At 42.4% G+C, this 22,330-nt stretch overlaps 1 protein-coding gene across 3 annotated transcripts in view; it reads right to left on the bottom strand.

Moving 5' to 3' along the window:
• The window catches only part of epha4b (eph receptor A4b), a 90,324-nt gene extending 74,924 nt beyond the window's left edge, over positions 1–15,400 (bottom strand). For all 3 annotated transcript variants that reach the window (XM_085805860.1, XM_085805861.1, XM_085805862.1), the window contains exon 1: positions 15,221–15,400. In XM_085805860.1, coding sequence (XP_085661986.1) covers positions 15,221–15,335 — 115 coding nt within the window. In that variant the 5' untranslated portion in view covers positions 15,336–15,400. The remainder of the gene's footprint in view (positions 1–15,220) is intronic.
• Positions 15,401–22,330: the final 6,930 nt, after the last annotated feature.

Raw genomic sequence — 22,330 nt, 5'->3', positions numbered from 1 at the left:
CATGCTGCATTAGAGTGTGTATATATGTGTGTGCGCGTGTAATGGCACGCATATCTGTGCGCGTTTGGGTGCGCTAGCATCCACACAGCAGCGACTGCGTGTGAAAACAGCTAAAAAAGTGCACTTGGTGTAATGAAGCAGAGAGAGAGGCTGCACAGCAGAGCCGAGGTGAGAGAGAGAGATAGATTAAATGAGAGGGATGAGACAGAAACAGTGGAGGAGAGATGCTGAGCAGCAAAAGGTCAGAGGCAGCCTCTAGCCCATGTGTGTATTCAGAGAAACTAAAGACCATTTAGACTGCTTTCCTCAGTTCATGAGCATTTGAGTGGCGTACAGAAATAGGACATAATAGTATAATAATATGTGATTTCAGGGCGTGACAGAGAGCCACGTGCACACACACACATCCCCTCACACACTCATATTTCTACTCAGTGATAAAAGCTGCCTATCAACAGGTTTGTGAAAGGTGGTAAAATTGACTGTTTCACATACAGCCAATTATGCCAATTATATCCCCTGTGACTCGCTGGCTGTAGTACCCTTTCATGTTTTCATGAGGAATACAAGTGAAAACGATCTTCATATTTTTTAGGGGTTGGTTTATGAAATTACAATTTATTTCCATACACGTGTATTTAGGGTGAGAGATAGTTTTGGTTCGTGCAGATATTTGGACGGTGCTGTGAGGTAAACACAGGTTTTTGTGCTTGAAACATTGAAATTCTGCACTAGTGTGCCTTTCCAGAAATATTTTCACCTACTCTTGAAAACACACAGGCTTCAACGTGGTCGTACAGCACAGAACCTGTATTGCTCTTGGTACGTTACTAGGTAGGTAGTACAATACACACTGACCTTTGTGTGTTTGTGTGCTTCTGATCTGATCCTAGTTAGGTTTTCTCTTTTGCCTCTATTCCCTTTACTTTTTACTCTTTTCTCTGTATGTTTATCAATAAGTGGGGTTTGTTGAACCATTAGGACAGAAGCTGAAACACAGCTGCTAAAATTTGGAATTATTTTTTCAAAATTGTAAGCGCCACAAACAAAATTGTAACTCCATGTTCTACCATGGATGGAGGCAGAAATCTCCATGGAGGGTTTTTATTTTTTTATTTTCAGGCAAATAAAAGCTAAACTGTCGGAATGGTTGGAGACCTCTGAGCTATGAAATATGTTTTCTGGAATTTTTCCAAAGTGACTCTTTAAAGGAGCCTCTTTGTTGTAAGTTGTGCTACTCCTAGCTTACATGGACAATGTTAGCATTAATGAGCTGTTTATTTACCAGACGTTTTAGGGGGTCAGATACCATTGCCTTTACAAGACAAGACAGCATGCTAACTTCGGTGGAAGAAAATGAACGACAGAGGCAAAATAAACTGTTTCTTCCCGCAACTGCAGGCAGGTCTTGGTAAGAAAAGGAATGGACTTTGATGCTGAACTTGCAACAATTTGCTCCAGACAGGTAAGCAAATAGCTGTTAATGCTAACGTTGGCAATGCAGCAATAGCAAGATTTACAAAAAGCTCTTTTTGTGCATGTGGAGTTACTCATTAGGTGGAAACTTCCTGTGCAGAAGTGTCTAGTAAGCCAAAGTGTTACTCAGACCATTACATATTCAAAAACCATTTTCTAGTCCACTGGGAAAACACACACACATACATAAACCTACACATTGACACTTTTTCTCGTCTCCTCACACCTCCTGTCAATATCACTTATCACTTGCAATCAATGGCCAGACTCATCAATGTTGTATTAGCTATGGCTTCCTGTGTGCTGACACAGCCAATATGCATATAGGCTAAAGTGCGTGTGGCACAGTGTGTGTGTGTGTGTGTGTGTGTGTGTGTGTGTGTGTGTGTGTGTGTGTGTGTGTGTGTGTGGGAAGAGAAAAGAAGGAGAATACATAGCCTTCTCCCTGAAACAAACGGATCTCCCTCTATCTATATCTGTCTAGTGCTAAAACCTTTGTCTACGTGTTCATCCATCTTTAAATGTTCTCACCCTATCATCTCAATTTCTCTTTTCTTTCTCGGGAGAATTGACTAAATGATGTGCGTGTGAATGTGTGCGTGTGTGTAATCTAAGCCTGGGCCAGGCCAGCTTTGGCCCGGAACAAAAACACCAAGCTCATCACTCAGTCACTCAGGCCAGGCTCATGTTCGACCTAATGACAAGTCACACACACACATACACACACATGCACACACACGATTTCCAGTTCGATGAGCAGCTAAGCATGACATCTCATACTCACAGTGGAGCTTCTTACAAATTTGATCACTCTGACAGCTATTGAAACAACACAAATGTGGATTTCCCTGCAATTCTATCTTAAAATACAACATAAACAACCCAAAGACATGCATACTCCCTAATATTTCCCATGGCTTCATCGGAGGACATAAATGCACAGATCTATACTGAGACACATGTGACCTGATTACTGTGAGAGTTGTTCAGTTACACAGAGACATGCTGTCTTATTGATTTTCAGCACCAAACTGTGAGGTTTACATTTTGAGAATGAAAGATGAGGAGGAACTGGGATGGGGGTGTGAAATTGTACATCAGAAATCCCTGTACAGATACAGGAAAATGCTGAAGCTGCACCCACTTACACAACTGTGCACATAAATGACAAAACATTTTTCAATCTCTTTGTCTCTCCGTCTCCTTCTGTGTCTATTTTTCTTCTCACTCCTGTTTCCTCCCTCTGGGGTGTCTGTCTCTCTCTGTCTTCCTCTCTGTTTCTCTCTTCCTCTATCTCTGTTTATGTCTCTCTGCCACTCTCCCTCTCTCTCTCTCTCTCTCTCTCTCTCTCTCTCTCTCTCTCTCTCTCTCTCTCTCTCCCTGTGCCTAACCCGTCTCTCTGGTCGGCACACACTGCTTCAGCTGGGCTGCAAGAAGCTGTGATCCACCTGCCAAGAATCAAACGGCGCTGCCAACAGCCAGATTGGCACACAAAGAGCCCGAGATGCTTGCACACATACACACTCACACACAAGACTGACAAACACACACTTTAAGATGGTGCCAGTGCCACAAAAAGAAAAGACTGCACAATGAGACCACCACACAGACTCAATATAGAGTACAATATGTGACTACATAATAAGCTCTTAAGATCTCTTCTACTCAGAATAGAAAATATTAAATGAATCATTGGACTCAATAGATAATGAAGGGCTTGCTGACACCATAATCAGCATGTTCTCTTACATGTATAAGCCAGGTTGTTGTTATTTCTTACTGATAAGATTTTTGTTGAAAAGGTTCTGATGAGTTCCAACCAGTTTTCACTGAGGTTTAATGTCCCTCAACACCCAACACTTGCATTAAAAACGCTGACAGTGACACTTTCACTTTACAGATCCTCTTGTAAAAGAACATCTTTCAGTAATAGTGAGAAGGAAAGTGGGGAAATGCAAATGAGATGCCGATCTTTCCTTTTCAGTACACAATAATCAAATGATCAGACAGAGATGTGTTTGTTTTTGATCAGATTTTTTTTTAAATTTGTATTTAAAACTGACTTCAGTAGTGAATCACTTAGACACTACACATACACAATACTGTAGGTACAAGCCATCAAAACAAAAACATATAAGAACGCATAAGAATCAGAGCTGTGTTGACAAAGGAAATACTCACTTTTACACCAGGCACTTTAGACACGATAGACGCAGCCTTGTAAGCACTTTTAAAATGTAGCACTTTTGAGTAGCTTTACTTTGTAAGCACTTATTGCAATTGTTCTTTGCATCGTATTTCTATGTGATACTGTTTTTATGTCTGTGATATTGGTTTTATGTTTTCTTTTACGTCTGGGGACTACTGTGGCTATTTGTGGAAATAAGCAGTTCTGCTAAATCCTCCATCTATTTACAACAATCCTGTATTGTGCTTTCATAAATATGCACAAATATAAGTAATAAATAAACAAAAAAATAAGTAAGTAATAACAAAGAGCATTGCATGTACTTTTATGTTAATTGTGAATACAAAGTGTAATATTACATTCAAATGCAAATTACTTTGAAATTTGCAACTCTATTGCTTGGTCAACACAATTTGTCTTTGTGCACTCAACAAAACAACATATTTGCATGTAAATACATTGTCAAATATAAATATTTTATATACTACATTTATGTGAAAAAAGTGTTAAACTTAGTCTGTGTGCTAAATGTAATGCTACAGCTATGAACTAGTTATCTTAGGCATATTGGTTTAGTTTAGCATAAATGCTGAATTTAGAGAGGACAGTGGCCTCATATGTGTTAGGTTTTGTATGATTTAAACAAACTATACAAATGATTACAATCATTTGTAAGCTTGTATGCAGATTTATTTTTTCCTTTGGACTGAGGCAGCCAACCTGTTTGTACCCGTACTATATGCTAAGGTACACTAAACATCTCTTGATAATACTGAATGCATGAAAGCTGTGTTGATCTACTCTTATAATTTGCTACAAGAAAGGTAAGAGCATTTCCCAAAATGTTCGACTATCCTCGGAGAGACAGTAGGCTACCACTGAGACTCAACTCCCTTCTTTAAGACAACAAAAGAGGCTAAGAGCCTGCTTTAGTAAAACAAAGCCTTGCAGCTTGCAAAGCTTTCCTCCAGATATACAACTGTGCACGAGTACACACAGACACACACCCAATATCTCAGTATTAGTAGCACCACACACACAGAGCTCCCACCGCTTCCACTCCACTGAGAGTGCAGTTCAACGAGTGAGAGTGTTGTCAGGGCAACAAACGGGCCGGTGGAGAGCAGGATGAAGGAGTGGGAAGAGTTGAGCTCTGAACTTTAGGAAGAAACTGGTGTCGTACCAGGACTGCTACACTTTCTCTCTCACTGTCTTTTCATCAGTCCTCTCTCCACTCATCCACAAACCACCAGAGGCTCTCCGTCCGTCTTTTTTCCTCTAGTTTTCTCTCTCCATCTGCGCCCGCATGCTCTGCTCATTTTATTGAAGTTCTCTGATACTGTATGTCCTCTGGTTAGTTTTACCATAGAAATGGGAGATAGGTTGACTGTAGTAATTGAAGAAGTTGGCATGTCACACTGAATTTTTTTTTCCTAATCGGACGTCTCTGCATTTTAGGATTTTTCAATTCAACAATTCTGCAGTTTGTATTCATACTTTAGATTTTCTGTTTGCATGTGGATGGCGTGTTTTCCCTGAAGCTGGCATATCCTAGGCTGCAATGTTTCAATTTCACTTTTCAGTGCAGTTTAGGGGGAGACGTTAGATGAGGTGTCTGGCATGATTTCAGAGTAAAAATATTATTTTTCTTCGAGTGTGATAGCTGGCTGCAAAATGTGTCAATGAATAATTCAATGGAGTTAAATTAAATTCTAATCCCAATTCTTATGTGATTCACTTCCATTCCATTCTCCTGCTTTCCATTCTGATCGGTGAAATGTTATGTTGATCCTCTACACTTCAACACACACAAAATTAAATTCCACTTTGGGCTGGACTTAATTACACAGATTAAAATCAGCTATATTAAGTAGCCTCGATCTGCATAATTACACAGTAGCCTATAGCTGTACAAATGAGTGATAGACAGGAGCAGACCACTGAAGCTAAAAAGCTGATTCTGTGAAACACATGAAAAAAATCAATTAGGTATTGACATGCATGGCTAAGTGGTAGTTAGGTGTCTGGATCGTCGGTCATCTGACTTACACAAATTAAATTATAAAACCCGTGAATGGAATTATAATAAAATAACTGTTTATCATTTGCCCTTAAACTGAAAAACAAAGTTACTAAATGCATAATTAATAATGACTCTACCAAATATAATAACTGAACTCTAACAACACTGTGGGTATTTTTATAGGCACTAAGGTGCTGGCCATCAGGTTTTTGAAATATCACTTGAATGTGTTTGTGCAACACAGCAGCACTCATCCCCGTTTTGAGAAACTGAAATACACTAATGGGGCGCATAGAGAAATAAATGGAAAAATTTGGCATACAAACACAGCGCTGAGGCCACTGATCCATATCTGCTTGTGCAGGTGTGTCTTTAACAGTAATCATTAACATTAAAATGGTGATGTGTACACCGATGTGCACTGCACACTGATGTGCGCGCATGACACTGATTAATTGGCTATCATTTGTTGCTTCCCTCTTCCATTATTTATGATAACAATGGAGAAATAAAGTTCACCAGAGAAATAAATGCTGCAGCATTTATTTCAGCAAAAAACCAAAGTGGGTAAACCAATAACTGGGACATAAATAACAAAGAGTGGTGGGGAGTCAAATCATCAATCATCTATGCGGAGATATGTTCCATATAATTATCACTAGAATATTATATATTCCACAGAATCTGTTTAATCAGTTATCTGGGGAGACTCGCAACATTAGCTACTTTACAACAAATGTGTTAAGTGACGTACAAATAAACTGTGATGTGTGCTACTTGCATTTGCTTGATTGGCACATTTTCCCATGCAGAGCATATGTTCAATGATAAATACTACCAATACTACCAATGCAAATGTGTGTGACACATGTGGTAAGATATTGTGATGAATGCTGCGGACAAGAGGAAATTTACAAAGCAGCTGTCATCAATATTCTTAATCGTTGTTTCTGTGCAATATTCTCTCACATAACTCATACATAGAGGGAGACAACTCCGATTAACAAGGACATCTGCCTTACTTATTGAAAGTTCTCATTATATGTCTGTGAATTTTCGTGAATAAACCAGACACAATGTGAGATAAATCTAACCCAATTTCAGGTACAGATAAGTTTGAGATAACAGATGAGTTGTCTTCTTCTATGCTGCAGTCACAATAGAGGAAAAATGTGACGACTGCTGCAGAGCTCTTTTTGAATTCAGCTGCTTTAGTGAAGTGATTTTTAAAAAGGAATCGGCATGGTTTATTGAAAACCTTATTCTCTAAAGCCTTGACAAATGCTCCAGCAGCCCAAAAGGCAGATGGTGCACAAAACCAAACCAAAAATATTAATGAAAATATCCATGTGCTGTGTGTGATGAACTGTACCTCGATGAGCTTGCTTCTTTTGTTTTTTCTTTTTTTTTGGGACAGCTCCCACCCCATGCACTCCACCTTCCACTTTGAGGTACATTAGCCTACTCTGCTATTTCATATACACTGGCAACACTAGCAGAACAGAAAAGATGCCATTCTGACAGGAGCACTGCCCTAGTTTGTCGCTTGAAGAGGCTCTGGAGTGTGTGTGTGTGTGTGTGTGTGTGTGTGTGTGTGTGTGTGTGTGTGTGTGTGTGTATGGGGGGGTGGGGGGTGCTGGTTGGATGCTTACAGTGTTGAACTGTGACACGCAGTCAGATCCAGACACTTGTTTTTTTTTTTAATAAGCCCCTTCCACTTGTATGCCAACAACTCATCAAGGGCAGAGAGCAAAAGAGCAACATACTGTACACAAACCAGAGATCTTGAGAGATCAGAAACATGCACGTGTGCCGCCTGCTACATACACACAAACTGCGATGCACAACACAGTTCATTTAACAAGCTGAATTAAAACAGCCAGTGAGAATTGAATAGAATGAATGAGCAGTGACAGAGGAGGGAGTGTCTTTCTCTAAATTCTCCCTCAAGTGGCGTGTGTCTCTCCTTTTTGGCTTTTCTTCAACCTTTTTTGTGCTCTGTTGGTTCTTAAGACGTTCCTCCTGATGGGACAAGAGCACACACACACATACACACACACAAACACACACACACACACAGCTGTCACACAGTGGTTGGTCACAGGAGGGTAAATTGGTCTGGAATCTCATGAGCAAGCCTTAGCAGTGGAGACGGATAGGAAATCACATGTCAGATAAAAGTGTGCTTAGACAGGCTGCTAGTGGATACACACACATATAACATACACACACACACACACACACACACACACACACACAAACAAGGACCTCAGTACCTGTCAGTGCCACACACCTGCAGTAATTGTCTGTCTAGCAGCTTGTCTGTCTGCCCTCATGCCGCCATCGAATCAAACTTAAACCAATTTGCACTGATGTGGACACCATCAAGTAGTAAGCAGAGAGATGTAACAAGCTTAACTTGCAAAATGCTGGAGCTGAAATGGATGAGCGGAGAGGATGTAATGCCGGAAAACTCATGGGGGAATTATGCTTAAACAAAACAACCTCGAAACAACGGGCAAATGTTTGCTAGCTTGGCCCCGTTTGCTGCTGCTCCATTTTGTCTGGCAAAACATCACAGGATTCAGCTAATATCCATACTGACCAATGTACAGTCTCCTTGTATTTAGAGAGGAATGTCGAGACTGCTAAAAAAAAAAAAGGCAGTTAGAAACTTAATAGCATTAGTGTTTTCTGACCGGATACTCGGTTTAATTACTTTGAACAGCCAGCCACCGTGATAAAACGTTAGGCTACTTCTGCTTGATGTCATTTTCATCATAATTTTGTCCGAAAAACTTCAACAACTTGTACACCTTTCAGAAAAATAAAAGTCAGTGGCTACCTGTATGAATACCGACACTTCAATTTAAACTCCCAACTCCTCAGGTGTTTTGTGCTCATAATAAACAGCCGCTCATCAGCTCATGTTGCTGCTTTCTTGGCCAGGCCATGCTTGTAAAAGAGACTTTTTTTTATCTCAAGCAATTTGCCTGGTAAAATAAAGGTTAAAAAAGAGAAAGGATTGGAGCACTGGCCAGCAAACATATACAGATGACCCAAATCCCTCTGCTGGTTGTTTATACGGCTGCCTATAATGCAGTCTTTCACAGTCATAGCACGAGCCAAGCCCACAGAGCAAACAACACAAAACAAAAACAGAAAGTGAAAGAGAATGTGCGACAGATGAAGAGGGACGGAGTGGAAACCAAGTGAAAGAGAGAGGGGTGGAGGTAAGAAAACAACCTAATTCAATTTAGCCAATTTAAAGGTCAGGACAAGGGGTGCAGGGTGGGTGGTGCATGTAAGTGATGAGGGGCAGTGAGAGAGAAGTGCTGGTTTGTGTGTGTGTGCCTGTGTTCCTGTGTGTGTTTTACGGTGGCGTATAGACAGGGTTGGGGAGTAAAGGATTACACTTGTGCTCTCTCATGCAGGGAAAGAAAGGAGGGTTAAGTGCTAAACTTGTCAGCCGTCTCTGCTGAAGTTGGCTTCATTTTGGTAATGTTGATATTGGGATGCCCAGCATATTCCAATGTACGGTCGATGGCAAAAAACATGAATGAAACATTTTTAAAAGGATCCTGGACTCTCATTATAATGATAATGTTTATAATGAGCATGGTTTAAGAGCAATGTCACGCTGTTTCCAAAACGACACCGACTTCAGCAGAGAAGTGATTTTTAGAGTTAGCCTACAGATTTAACAGTGGCTCCTGTCATTACTTTGTTTTCAAAATATCATCATGTTGCTTGCCCTATACGTTCACAAACAAAACCTATTTTAAATTGTGGTTTTTTTGGAGGGTATTCTGCAGAAGTATTAAAGATTCAGAGGCTGTAGTCTGGACTGTAGAGCAGAGAAAGCTGCTCAGTTTTAATATAGCCTAAGCCTACTAATTTAATGTGATTGGCTATTTAAAAAAAATCATTAAAATATGGCTGGATGATCAATAACAAATTGGACTGTGACAAATTCAAACACATTTATTAATGCCTTAGTTTAAAGGAGCCACGGTAGCCTTTGAGATCATGTGTAAGATCATTCTCTAAAGCAAATTCAGTGTCCCAGTTAAAGGCGCTCAGGCAGGCGATTTTGAAATAATCCAGAAAGTATTCAGAATACATTACTTTACTTGAGTAATCCAAATACATTACAGATTACATTTAAGGACATGTAATCAGTAATCTGTAGGGGTAAGTAACCTTCCCAACACTGCATATAGACAGTGGTCAAGGCCCAGTGATCAGTGATTTGAGCAGCAGCAGTTAAGGGCTTGTTCAGGGGGGGAGGGGTCAGCAGACACTGTGGTGGAGGAAGGGGGCTGGAGAGGGAGCGGGTACTTATACCCAAACCTCACTTCAACATCATACATCACACACTGAGGGAAGACTTCCTTTGACATTAATGAACTCTGCATCTGACGGGAGTCGTCCAAGCCTAGAAACTGTTTAAGGTCTGGCTGGTTAAGACACACACGTTTGCCCTCACAAAGGAAGCCAAAATAATGTGTGAAGCTTAGAATCTGCTGTTTCCTCGTAGAGAGATATAAAATAAATTAACATACACACGGTCCACAATATTACGTTTTCCCAAGCACACCCCGAAAATTCAGTGAGACACTGAATAAGTAAGAACGCACTTTGTGGCTTCTTTTCATATGCATATACAGTATGGATATATTCCAGATGCTTTTATTTGTTTTCACATTTATTATTTTTTAGACTTTTTATGAATAATTCAACAACAGAAAATAGAGAGTGTTAGATGAGGCTGTCAACATTACTGTCATGCATGGAGAATTAAGCCCAAACAAGGAGACTGTTAGCTTATCTTAGCATTAAACCTTGTCTCATTGATTCATCTCTAAAACTCACTAATTAACACATAATGTCTTGTTTATTAAACGTGTTGAAAATAACACTGTCAACACAGCCATTTGTGGTTATATAGTGGTTGTGTGCTGTATTAATTCCCTGACCTGAAAACCTTCACAATGACTGACAACACCACCAGCAACTTCCTGTTAAAGCCAAAATAGCTGCTACAAAACCAAAACGACATGACGTGTTAATTCATTGGGCTTTAAAGGTGCTGGTAGGTGAATTTCTGTCTGTTTCCCCATTTTCAGTCTTTGCTTCCAGGCTGTGGCTTCGTATTTTTCAGACAAACGTGAGAGTAGTATCAAATTTCTCATCTAACTCTTGACGGGAAAGAAAGAACGAATATACGTCATACCGCATTCGAGCTCTCTTACCAACACAACAACAGAAAGACAGAAAAGTAAATGGAATGAATTTGAATAGGCAGTGCTGAATACAAAAACCATATTTAGCAGCCACTGACTATGGCACAATGGCTCTGTGGGTGCTGTTATGGGTTCTCTGCTCAGCAGAGCACAGAGAAAAGGTTGAGTTATTCAGTTTGTCTACAACTACGTCTCTGTCTTTGTTCCGTTTTTCATCATCACTTGTGTTTTGTCTCAGATTCTCTCTTGTGAATCGGCCTTTTATTTATATTTTCAGTCGCCCTGCCTCTCTCATGTTCTCTCTCTTTCTCTTTCTCTTTCTCTCTCTTTCTCTCTGTCACACACACACACACACACATGCGCACACAATGAATCCATGAGGTGAAGCCCTCACAGCAGAATCATTCTCTGTCACTGAGCTGTATTTATAACCCCATCTATCAGCCAGACCCGGGAATACGTGACACTATTCTCTGGACCAAGACCACCAAAACTGCCCCCCAGCCATACATTACTTTAGCACGAGTGTGTGTGTGTGCATGTGTGTGTGCGTGCAGACTCACACACACACATATGTGTGCTTGCGTAGGGGCATGTGTTAAGCAGATATAGGGCTCAACCTCATTACAGAAATCATACAGTGGCTCACGGCTCCTGTCCAACTGTTAGAGGTCAGAGAAAGAGTCAGAGAGAGAGAGGGAAGAGAGAGGGAAGAGAGAAGAGGACAAGAGGGGAAACAACTAAGAGGAGAGCGATGAATGCCAGGAGGGAGGCTGATAGAAAATAGAGGAGGGCAAGATATGAGAGAGGAGGATTAAAGATGGAGTAGAGGAAGTAGCAAAGAAAAACAGGAGGGTGCTTCCACTTGCTGTCTCTGTGCTGCTCTCTGATGAGAGCGGAGATCTATATCCTCTTCTGTCCAAGGTCATGGTTGTTACATGGGAGCAGAGCAATATCTCAGACTCTCTCTCCCTCCCTCTCTCTCTCTCTCTCTCACACACACACAGACTTTGTGAGGTATGGCTCTGCCGATAACTACAAGCAACCATTATAGATTAAAGCAATTAAACCAGAGGCGACCTTTAACCCAACATTTTACCACAGTCAGGATCTCGTGCGAATCATAAGATGTGTGTGTGTGTGTTTATGTGTGTGTGTGTGTGTGTGTGTGTGTGTGTGTGTGTGTGTGTGTGTGTAAGTAGAGGGCATGCTTTACATATGCTTGCCTCACTGCACATTCTTAATGTTCGCCTTACGAAGCAATACAGCGTTTCCCCCCCAGTACCCTCAGGCCAATCCAATAAAAAACTTCATGTGTAGTCTCAAGACCAATTACAGATTACAGAAAACCTCAAGACTATAGTATAAACCCAAGTCTGAATCACCACGAGTTTCCATGTTCTGTTGTTTCCCCTCCCTCTGCCGTATTAGTTCAATAGTATATCATGTGCGCACTGATTTCGGGCAGAATTTGGAATTAAATCATTGATTTGCCTCCATTAATACACTCTAATCAACATCCAGCTGCGGTGGAAGGAAGCACGAATCTCCGATCACGCTCCTTCGTTTTTCAAGCATTGAGGAGGTATATTTAGAGACAGGGGGGGAAGACATAAAAATAGAAAGGAGTGGTAGTCTGCTCCACTCCCCGGGATGATTCTACACAAGAAAGGAGTTGTTTAGAGGTAACAGGGAGGAGAATGTGCAAAGAAACGACAAATACAGCGTGGTTGCACCGTATCAGAGAGGGTGAGTGGGGAAGAGGCGACGAGGACAGCAGGACAATAGGACAACAGGAGACCTGGGAGCTGTTACATCAGTGTGCCCTCAGGGTTCAGACTCATTGTGTGTTGGGCTCCCTCTGCTGGCGCACCAAAAACTCATCCACTCCTCGTCCTCCTTTCAACTGGTGATGACAAAGGCCTTCGGATGATGCTCTTCATCGCAGCAACTTATGAATGAATCCATTTCCACTTCCACGGGAGAGCTTGTTCCCACCGTCCACACTTCCTCACAGCAATTTCAAGCAATTCTGCCGTTTCTCTCGAAGCGCCGTGTTCCTCCAGTCCACCCTCATAACTGTGTTTCTTATAAATGCCAACAATTTTGGAGGAGATCAATAGCACCGGTTGTAAACTAAGCTTGTTGACAGCTTAACACTATTTTCCCGCTAACGCTATCAGCTCTATCAAAGGGACTGTGTTCTTAATTGAGCCTTGAGAGCTGCATCTCTCCTTTTATGACAGCCTCGCTTCTGCTACTAGACAGACTCAGAGGGAGGATTTCCTGGAATAACATGACTGCCGAGATGCGTGGGTGGAGAATATGCACACTCATAGACAAACACAAGGTACATACACACATACGCACACACGCGCACACACACACACACACACACACACACAGACACACACACACTGGCACAAAGAAGAGCAATCCCTCAACAAAGCGTGCAGTCACAGCAGGAAAACTGGCAGGCCGAAAGGTAAAAGCAGAGCATAGAGCGGCGGGCAAAAATGGCTTCATTGGATTACTGTCCCAATGGGGCACATGCACACACCCTCTACACACACACACACATACACTAGTCGGCCGCTGAGTTTAAAAGGTGCCAATTAGACCAATAGTCAGAAACAGCAGGAAGAGAAATGACCAGAGGATGAAGCACTAAACGAGTCACACACACACACACACACACACCCACAGCACACACATAGTGCTTTTAAAATTCTTTGACAAAGTGTGTGTGTATGAGTTACAAGGGAACCCCTTGACCCGTCAGCCACCTCAAATATTCTCCTACTGAACATGACACACACACACACACACAACTGCTCACATGCGCCGCAACTCACAGATGCTCCTTTTGTGTTTATCTAAATCAACAGGAGTTTCCTTTGGCCTCCAGTTGGTTTCATCATTCATACTAATTTCAATGAATATTTTAACAGTGTGTTTGTGTCACCCTCAAATGCATTGTCTCCTGCTGTTAAAACACTCCTCCTCCTTCTCCTCTCTCTCTCTCTCTCTCGCCGACTGTCTATCCTCCAGAGCTTTTGTTCTGTGTGAACTCCTCGGGGCTGTGACATAAATTCAGCTCAGTGTACGTACAGCACAGCTTATATACTGTTAAGTCAGCCTTAGACCGGAGATCCCATCAGACCATAGTGTGGCCTGTCACTGGGTGTGTGTTTGATGTGACTCGTTTACAGTAACTGTTTAATCTTTCCTGGGTGAGCCTGGAGTTGATTGTGTGTGTGTGTGGGAGAGAGAGAGAGAGAGTGAGTGAGAAAGAGACAAAGAAAAAGTCAATGAACGGCAAATCATGCAGCTCATAACAGGGATGGAGTGTTGTTGAGCTACAGAACTGGAGCTTTTGACACTGAACCAATACAACTCAAGCCACAGCTACATCATCTCCAACTCCTCTGACATCCAACAAGCAAAGAATAATTAAATTAATAGCTAAATAAATAAAAATGACAAAACACCACACACTCTCCCACTTTTCCAACAGCCACTTATTACGTTTCCCTTCCTCTCTCTGCTTAGTGCAACTTCATCTACCCATTAAAACAAGCCAGCTTCCATGTTTCACTCCACCAAGCAGTCAGGAGTAGTTAGTAAGTAAATGCATTGGCAGATTTCAGCCGAGCATCGATGTTAATACAATAACTGAGAGGAGCTGTGACAAATTTAATGTAATTGCTGCTCCTCATTTGCAGACCGAGGCAGAGAAAAACATCTATCAGTGTGTTATAATGAAGATATGTATAATTGAGAAGGATTTTGGCAGGGATGTCAATGTTGTTTTGGCCTAATCATTATAAGTTGGACTACTTTGATGCGAGGAGAATAGTTCCACCGATAAATACAATGTGGAGGAGCTTTTTTTTTTCTCCCCCCGATGTCAGAAAGTGAAATGTCTACATCAGCCTCCTCGATCTCCAGCATGGCAGGGCTGCCCGTGTGTATATGTCATACAAATTTAATGTCAGTATGCTCGAGAAAGAGAAACGTGACGAACAGAGCCCCTCTCCCCTCCTCCTCCTCCCTCGTTCTCTCTCTCCCTCTCTATCCCCGCTTTTCTTAATGCATGATTCATAACCGAGCCGAGCACTTAACGGGAGTCTCCGCCGCTCCGCTCCGCTCCTTTCCCCGGCAAGTGGAACCGCGGGATCGGGGGGCTTCCTCCTCCTCCGCCAAACACACACCGCGCACAGCCAAGTCATCTGTCTCACTCCACTTTAAAGGGGCTCAACACAAACCACGCTGGGGATCACCCACCTTCATTCTCCGGGTAATTCCGTAACGCCCGGCACGGCGACAACGCGTAAAAAAGAAGCAGGGAGGACAGGAGGGAAAGAGATGGATAGATCCACAGGACGCGTGGTGGTGCCATTTTCAGGCTGCGCTGCGCCCTCGCTGCATCCCTGTTGGCGGTGTCGAGTCGGTGAGCGCAGCCTTGCGATTGAGGAGAGGGGGAGAGGGAGAGAGTGAGTGAGAGAGAGAGTGGGAGGATAGGAGAGGAGGAGAGGCGGTGGGAAGGAGGGTCCACAGTCAGCCAAGTCCTGTCAATCAGCCGCCTGGCTCTGGGGTGGTATAGCAGCGGTGTTAGGAGGCTCCTTGCACTAGGTTACACTGCAAAAAAAAAAAGATATGAGTTTTAGAATTAGAGCAAACAACCCTTTCAACTGTGGGACTTAACCAAAGTGTTGTTATCTCATCCAAAAACAAGTTGCATAATGGAACTTGAGATTTAATAATCCATGTCCACCATTAGGAGCAGTGACACTGACTATTTAACCCTACTGTAAATCTCCACATGGAGCACACACATTTATTATTTTTGGGAGATGTTACTCACATTATTAAATTACAACAGCATCCAGGTAAAATAGTGATTCCACTGTGTTTTGTTGGGTTTACATTCTTGGGTCGAACAAACCAACCTCAAAAAGCTACCTCATTACCGATCCAGAGTTGTTTGGATCCACAGTCGATAGTCTGAGTAACACCAGGATAAACACTTCCATCTCACTGTAGAAAATACTGTCAATTATTTTGATAAGCGACATGGGCACATGGCAATTACTGGATTAGTGTCAGCTCCGACTTGCCTCTCTCTGTCTTTGCCCAGTTGTTGATATGGATCCTGCAGATGCTACCAGCAGAAGACGGCGCTGACATGCACAACAGATCCCAATCAAACACTTTATGGAGATTTATTCAGCCTATATTACGTTGTATTTGACTCCAGTTTGGACGTCAAGAATGTGAATGTGGCTGCTGGTACATCTCGAGCAGGCTGTCTTTAAACATGAATAAGTAATGTGCGCAGCCTGTCATGTGAAATGTGCTAGGAAAAGCTGAGAGTGTGCAAGGTCAACCTCTCAATCTTCCACTTCTTTTACGCAGCCAACTGACAGGGCTCATGTGGCAAAACCGCTGCCCCTGACGGGAGGAGATGCCTCTAAGAGGGACATGTTGCCTCGCTCGCTCAAAGGGCCCAGTGTGAACACGTGAGTTTGTGTTCACACACTGAATATTGTCTCTCATCCCTCCAATGTCAGTGTTAAGCAATTTTTTTTTTAGGTTGAGTTCAGCACATCACTCTGAAAACCAACAGAGGATGTGACTGAAACTGCCTCTTTTGGTTTTTGGCTGAATTAAACAAAGATATATATGTTTTTATAGGTGCTGGATGTTGTTTGGACAGATCCAAATGAGCTGCTAACCCATTTCCAGTCTTTATACCAAGCCAAGCTAACAAGCTGGTATAATGTTTTCATCAATTCCTATAAGAAAATCTAATGAGCAATAATCCCAAAATGTTGGAACTAATCCTTTATTTCTCACTTCTACTAAAACATTTTTGGTGTGTGCTTTTGAATGTAAACTGTTTGAGATTAGAGTCTATTTTCATATCTAAATTAGCAATTTTCTCTCTTTGAATGCCCATGGGAATTGAAAGAGATCCTATAGGTCACCTGATGCACTGGGATTCTTTTTTTCTTTTCCCGCTGCTGTGGCTAGCAGGCAAATGTGATCTAAGCACGCCATGATTTATGGAAGGATCATGACCACAATTATATTTACCACGAGTAACGTTCTTCTATCACGCTTCTGTCCCAAATGAAGCTCCTGAAAGAGCTATAAAACTGTCAAACATACCCTGATTTATTCTGAAATTCTGTTTTACCCCCTCCCGGCCATGTGTGTAGCTATAGAAGTGTGCGTTGGCTTTTGTGTGTGTGTTTTTTTTTTCCTTATGTGTGAGTGTGAAGCAGCCACCTCCACAGATTTGTTAAGGGTCCAATTATGGTGATGATTTGCTCTCTGCAATGGCTTTACTAGGATGACCTAATTTTCTCATTGAGTGTGTGGGGTGGGGGAGAAAAAAAATATTACTCCTTCTTTCTTCTCCTCCTTATTCTCACCCCTTCCTCCTTTTTCTTTCTTTCTTCTCCTCCTTCTTCTTCTGCTGCCATGACGCTGCATTCATCCGTGCGCCGACAAAACATCGCTGTCATGCATTCCAGCAGTGACAGCGTGACATGGCCCCCTAAACCCTTGTCACTCCCTCTACACACACACATGCATGCACCCAAACATACACATCCTGCATGCTTTGTGGAAGAGTGATCTCGGCAGTGTAAAGTGCTGCTTTTGCATAATGACATTTCAAGGCTGCAAACACTCTCTCTCACACACACACAGACACACATAAACACATGCAGTGACAATCCACAGACAGAGCTGAGTGACAGTTGCCCACGAGAAACAGTTGAAATGTGTCATGCGTTTCCTCGTGCCCTTATACACATAACTCCATCTCCATTTGTCTCTATTTCACCGGACTTATTTCCTCTTGCAAGTCCTCATCTCTTCCTAGCCTTTAACTCGTTTTGAAAAGAATGTCTTTTTCATTCATTTTCCCTCCTCTTCTCGACCTCTACATTCTCACCCTTCACCCTGCTTGGCCCGGCTTGGTCAGCCATTCACTTTCTCTGCATTGCTCCACTAGGCAGCCACCCTGCTTCTCTCTTCTCATCCTCAACAAAAACTCACAACCACGCTGCAAACGTATTCAGAGTGCCTCAGTATGAGAAAATAGAGGACAGTCACAAAGTTGGATAAGCGCAACAGGCGGTGTGGCGGGAGTGTGTGCAAAGTGTGTGTGTTGCATGCATGTGCCATTGGCAGCGATGGCTTGTTTGACAAGGGGCAGAGGTGATGACAGGGTCGTCTGTCTTGCCAGGAACTCCCCCCGTAGCCACCGCACTCTATATACACACACACCCTTAGTCCTATTCAGAGCCACTCACTCATGTGGTAATGTCTCTATTGTGACAGCCTGAACGCTTTATGGGCAACAGCTTGGTGCTGGCATTTGGGCAGAGGCATTAGTGTGTATATGAGCATGAGCGTGAGTGTGTTAGTGTGTGCGCCTGTGTCTGGCTCATCCGCTGCGGAATCCGCCCATCTAGTGCTCCGAGCATTGAAACCTCCACTCCTCTGCTCCAGACCGGTGACAGCAGAGCAGAGAATTGCAGGACAAGGGATGGGAGGCTGAGGCAGTTCCAGGCACCAAGATTAAAGGACAAGACTGCACACACACACACACATACACACACACACACATCATTGCACTTCACTCCACTCTTACTTTCCTACTGCCACCCTCTCCGTTAAGCAGGCAGAGCGATTCGTCATGTCAGAGAGCCCTGGTGCTGCCATACAACAAAAGGTGAAAGGGAGTGTGGGAAAGGGCTGGTGCACAAAGCCCTCCCTGCCCCCGTCTGTCTCCCTGTCTCGATTGCATACGGGGGCCGAGAGCCCCATCAACATCCCCCACCCCGTAGTCTCCAAGGCCACCATCTGCAAAAAAAAAAACAATCTCCGTAAACCTAGATGTATACCTCCATGCCCCAAGTTTACTTGTTAATTTTGTGGTGCAGCATACTGTAGCTCAGGGCACCAGCATGGCCAGGAGCAAGGTTATCATTTCAACTGTGACCACAAATCTTAAAATGTAGGAGTTCATGGTTTGTGCTCACAAAAATATCTCAACATCAGTTCTCTCCTTTAGCTCAGTCCAGAGTCAGACAGTCATAGAGGGAGATAGAGGGAGGAAGAGATGGAGGGACGGAGGGAAGGAGAAAGAGATAACAACAGCTATTCAAGGAGGAAAATCGGCCAGACTCTGCCAGCTCTACTCACAAAAAGGGAGCGGGAAAGAGAAGGGGGATCTCCTTGAGACTGACGCCGACTCTGCAGACAGAGAGGCAAACAAACAAACAGGCAGACAGACAGTTAGAAAAAGCTGAGAGAGAGGATATTCACACTGTTCCAAATATCTTCTCCTTCTCATCTGGTTACTAGAGACCGAAATATTGGTGCTACACACACACACACACACTCACTCACTCACACACACACACACACACACACACACACATTGACAAACTGCTGACTCTTGGGCAGAGTGAACGCTGTCTGGCATACAGTATAGCTGAGTCCAGGGGAAGGATATTTACTGTAAGCCTGCTGAGGAGGAGCAGTCAGTGTCTTGCCATCTCAATCACGTCCTTTTCAAACAGAGGAGGGATTTAACAATCAATGAAAACTGACCTTTTCTTCCTGTATCACATTCCTGATGGAGCTGACCTGTTAGCCAATGATGAGAAACAATGCAGATACACCCGACTAGGTGAGAACGAAAATTTGAACAACACACTCATTGGAAGACATTTTTTCCCTCATTGGGTAAGAAAATATCTATCTATGAGGCCTTCAAAAAACTCGCTTGAGTCTAATGGAGACAAATGGGAGAAAGCCGGGGAATTTATGTTATTTGCTTCAGCTTGTGTCACAACATATAAAGGGCGTTAAAAGAGAGGGGGATAAATGGATAAAGGGAAGGATGGAGTCATCATGAGTAACTGGAGTTTGCCCAAACAGTGACAGTCTGTTGGCAGAGAGAGGAGGCAGAGATGCCCGGCTCAGAGCTCAATCATTTCCTGCTTGCTTAGTGCCTTATATAGGCTGGGTAGGATCAAGGAGAATATGAATGAGGATTTAGGCTTCACTGTCATACATATGGATCGCACATAACTGCTGTCATCAGACTTCCAGTCTCATTATGATCTGGATTCGCTGATGCCTCACTTACAATACAGCTAACCCTTTGTCCAAGAGTGTGCAGGACTATGAAGGACATGATGGGTAGTAGAGGAATGAGACACAGACCTTCAACGGTAATTATTTTCCTTAACAGGAAAATTCTGATGTCTCACCCACGAGAAATTTTTAAAAGGTACAATTATGAGTTAGTAAATGGTATTACAAGGCAGACAAACAAATCATGCAGCACGGAGTTAGAAAAAAAGCAACTTGGCAGGTTGTGAATAAAATATTAATGATTATTTCATGCTTATATATACATATGCAAGTCATGGAAAAATAAAATTCCTGGCAAGCACAAGGGAAAAGTCAGTACCACATAAGATAATAATAACAGCAGTTAAATGAATAATGAGAATGTTAATTTTTAATATTCAAAAGTCAGTCCATGGGTGCAGATCCTGGGGGGGACGGGGGGGACATGTCCCCCCAATTCCTGAAAAACATGAATTGTTCCCCTCAATACCCTAAATTATTCAAAATTCAACAATGTATTTTCAGACTTCACATTCTACACATTTTAGGTGCAAATGTGTGATAGAAGATATATCAAGAAGCTGTTACAGATGAAAATTGTCGGCTGACGGTTGACTTTTGGTACATGGTATCTTCAAGACAGCTTTACTGCTGAGGTTGTTAGTTCTTTATATATCTAGAACTTGCAGGTTGAATTTGGTTATTTGAATTGCTTTAGTCGCTTGATTTTTTTTTGGATGATAAAGGAATTAAGGTTAATGCTAAGACATATAACACCACAGACTGCTTGCGATCTTAGACTTTAAAAATAGTTGTGAATCAACAATCCATTGATGTGCATTTGTCATTGTTACATTGTGTTTTGCAGCTGCTCGTTCTTTGTTTTTGTTTTTCTTGGCCTGAGTACATCTGAACTTCAAACCCTCCTCGGGCTGATTTATCATTATGTGCAAACTGAACAAGAGAGGTTCCATGATGGATCCCTGGGGTACACCCAATTCATTACTCAGAGGCAGTGATATTTCACTATCCAGACTCGTGCATGTCTTCATGTCATACAGACGGATGCCCACAGGACCAGTCAAACAAACTATTCTAGGGGAAGTAATTAAAAATATATTTAGATGGGGCGGTGTGTGGCGCAGTGGTTAAAGCGGCCGCCCCATGTAGAGGCTACTGTCCTCAATGCAGGCGTCCCCGGTTCAAATCCCGCGTCGGGCAGACCTTTCCTGCATGTCGTTCCCCCTCTCTCTGCCTCCCCCTTTCCTGTCTATCTCACTGTGCTATCCAATAAAGGCATAAAGAAAAAAATATATATATATATATATATTTAGATGACAGTTCTTCGTAATGTAGAACAGAGGGATGAGCAGATTAAGATTTACAAAGAAAATTGTATTAAACATTAACTTATATTAGTCTACAGAAATCTGAGTTTTTGGGATTCCACCTTGTATCTTTAAGAAACAATCTCATTGCTTTAGTCATAGGAACATGAACTAATTTAACTACCACAAAAGAAAACTAAAATGATACAAATACAAAAAAGTAAAGTTTCATGTAACATTTGATTTGAAGTTAGACTTGCTCAACTGTATTTGAAAGCTTTCAAAGGAAGTGCAAATTTTTCTTTCACCTCTTCTTCTTACACACATATAAACACACACACAACCAAATTATGTACACAGTGCAGATACACATGTTGGTGTGATTTGTCACCGTCTCTCTTGGCACGGACAGGCCTGCACTAATGGACGAACACTCTTTGTGTGCTAAACAAATTAGCTCCATTACTAAGAGACAGACAGCAAGGGTGAGAGAGACGAATAGAGAGAGAGAGAGAAGCAAAGGTTCCAGATAAGGGATATAAGGGTAGATAAATGCAGTGAAAGACAAACATAAAAAAGGAAGAGGAGCGGGGGAAGAGATTTATACATGGTATGCAATGAATAAGAGAGTCATCTTATCAAACACAATTTTGTGCGAGTGTACGTGTCAATGTGTGTGTGTGAAACTGGCTAGACATCTAAGCGTTTCGAGCCCTCGTGAGAGAGAGTAAATGTGCATTATCGTCCATCCATCACTCACTCATTACTCATTCACTCACTTACTCTCAGACACACACATACACACACATGGAGCACATACATGAATGCTGATAGGCCCTAATACGTGCACTTAACACCAGACTGGATGCGAGTGAGACACATTTATCTCCATGCAGCTGTGAAACGA

This window comes from Trachurus japonicus, chromosome 17 (genome assembly GCF_045865225.1).
Source record: "Trachurus japonicus isolate A0001 chromosome 17, Traja_1.0".
NCBI lineage: Eukaryota > Metazoa > Chordata > Actinopteri > Carangiformes > Carangidae > Trachurus > Trachurus japonicus.
The sequence above is the reverse complement of the archived record's forward strand: the minus strand, read 5'-3'. Positions and strand labels throughout refer to the sequence as shown.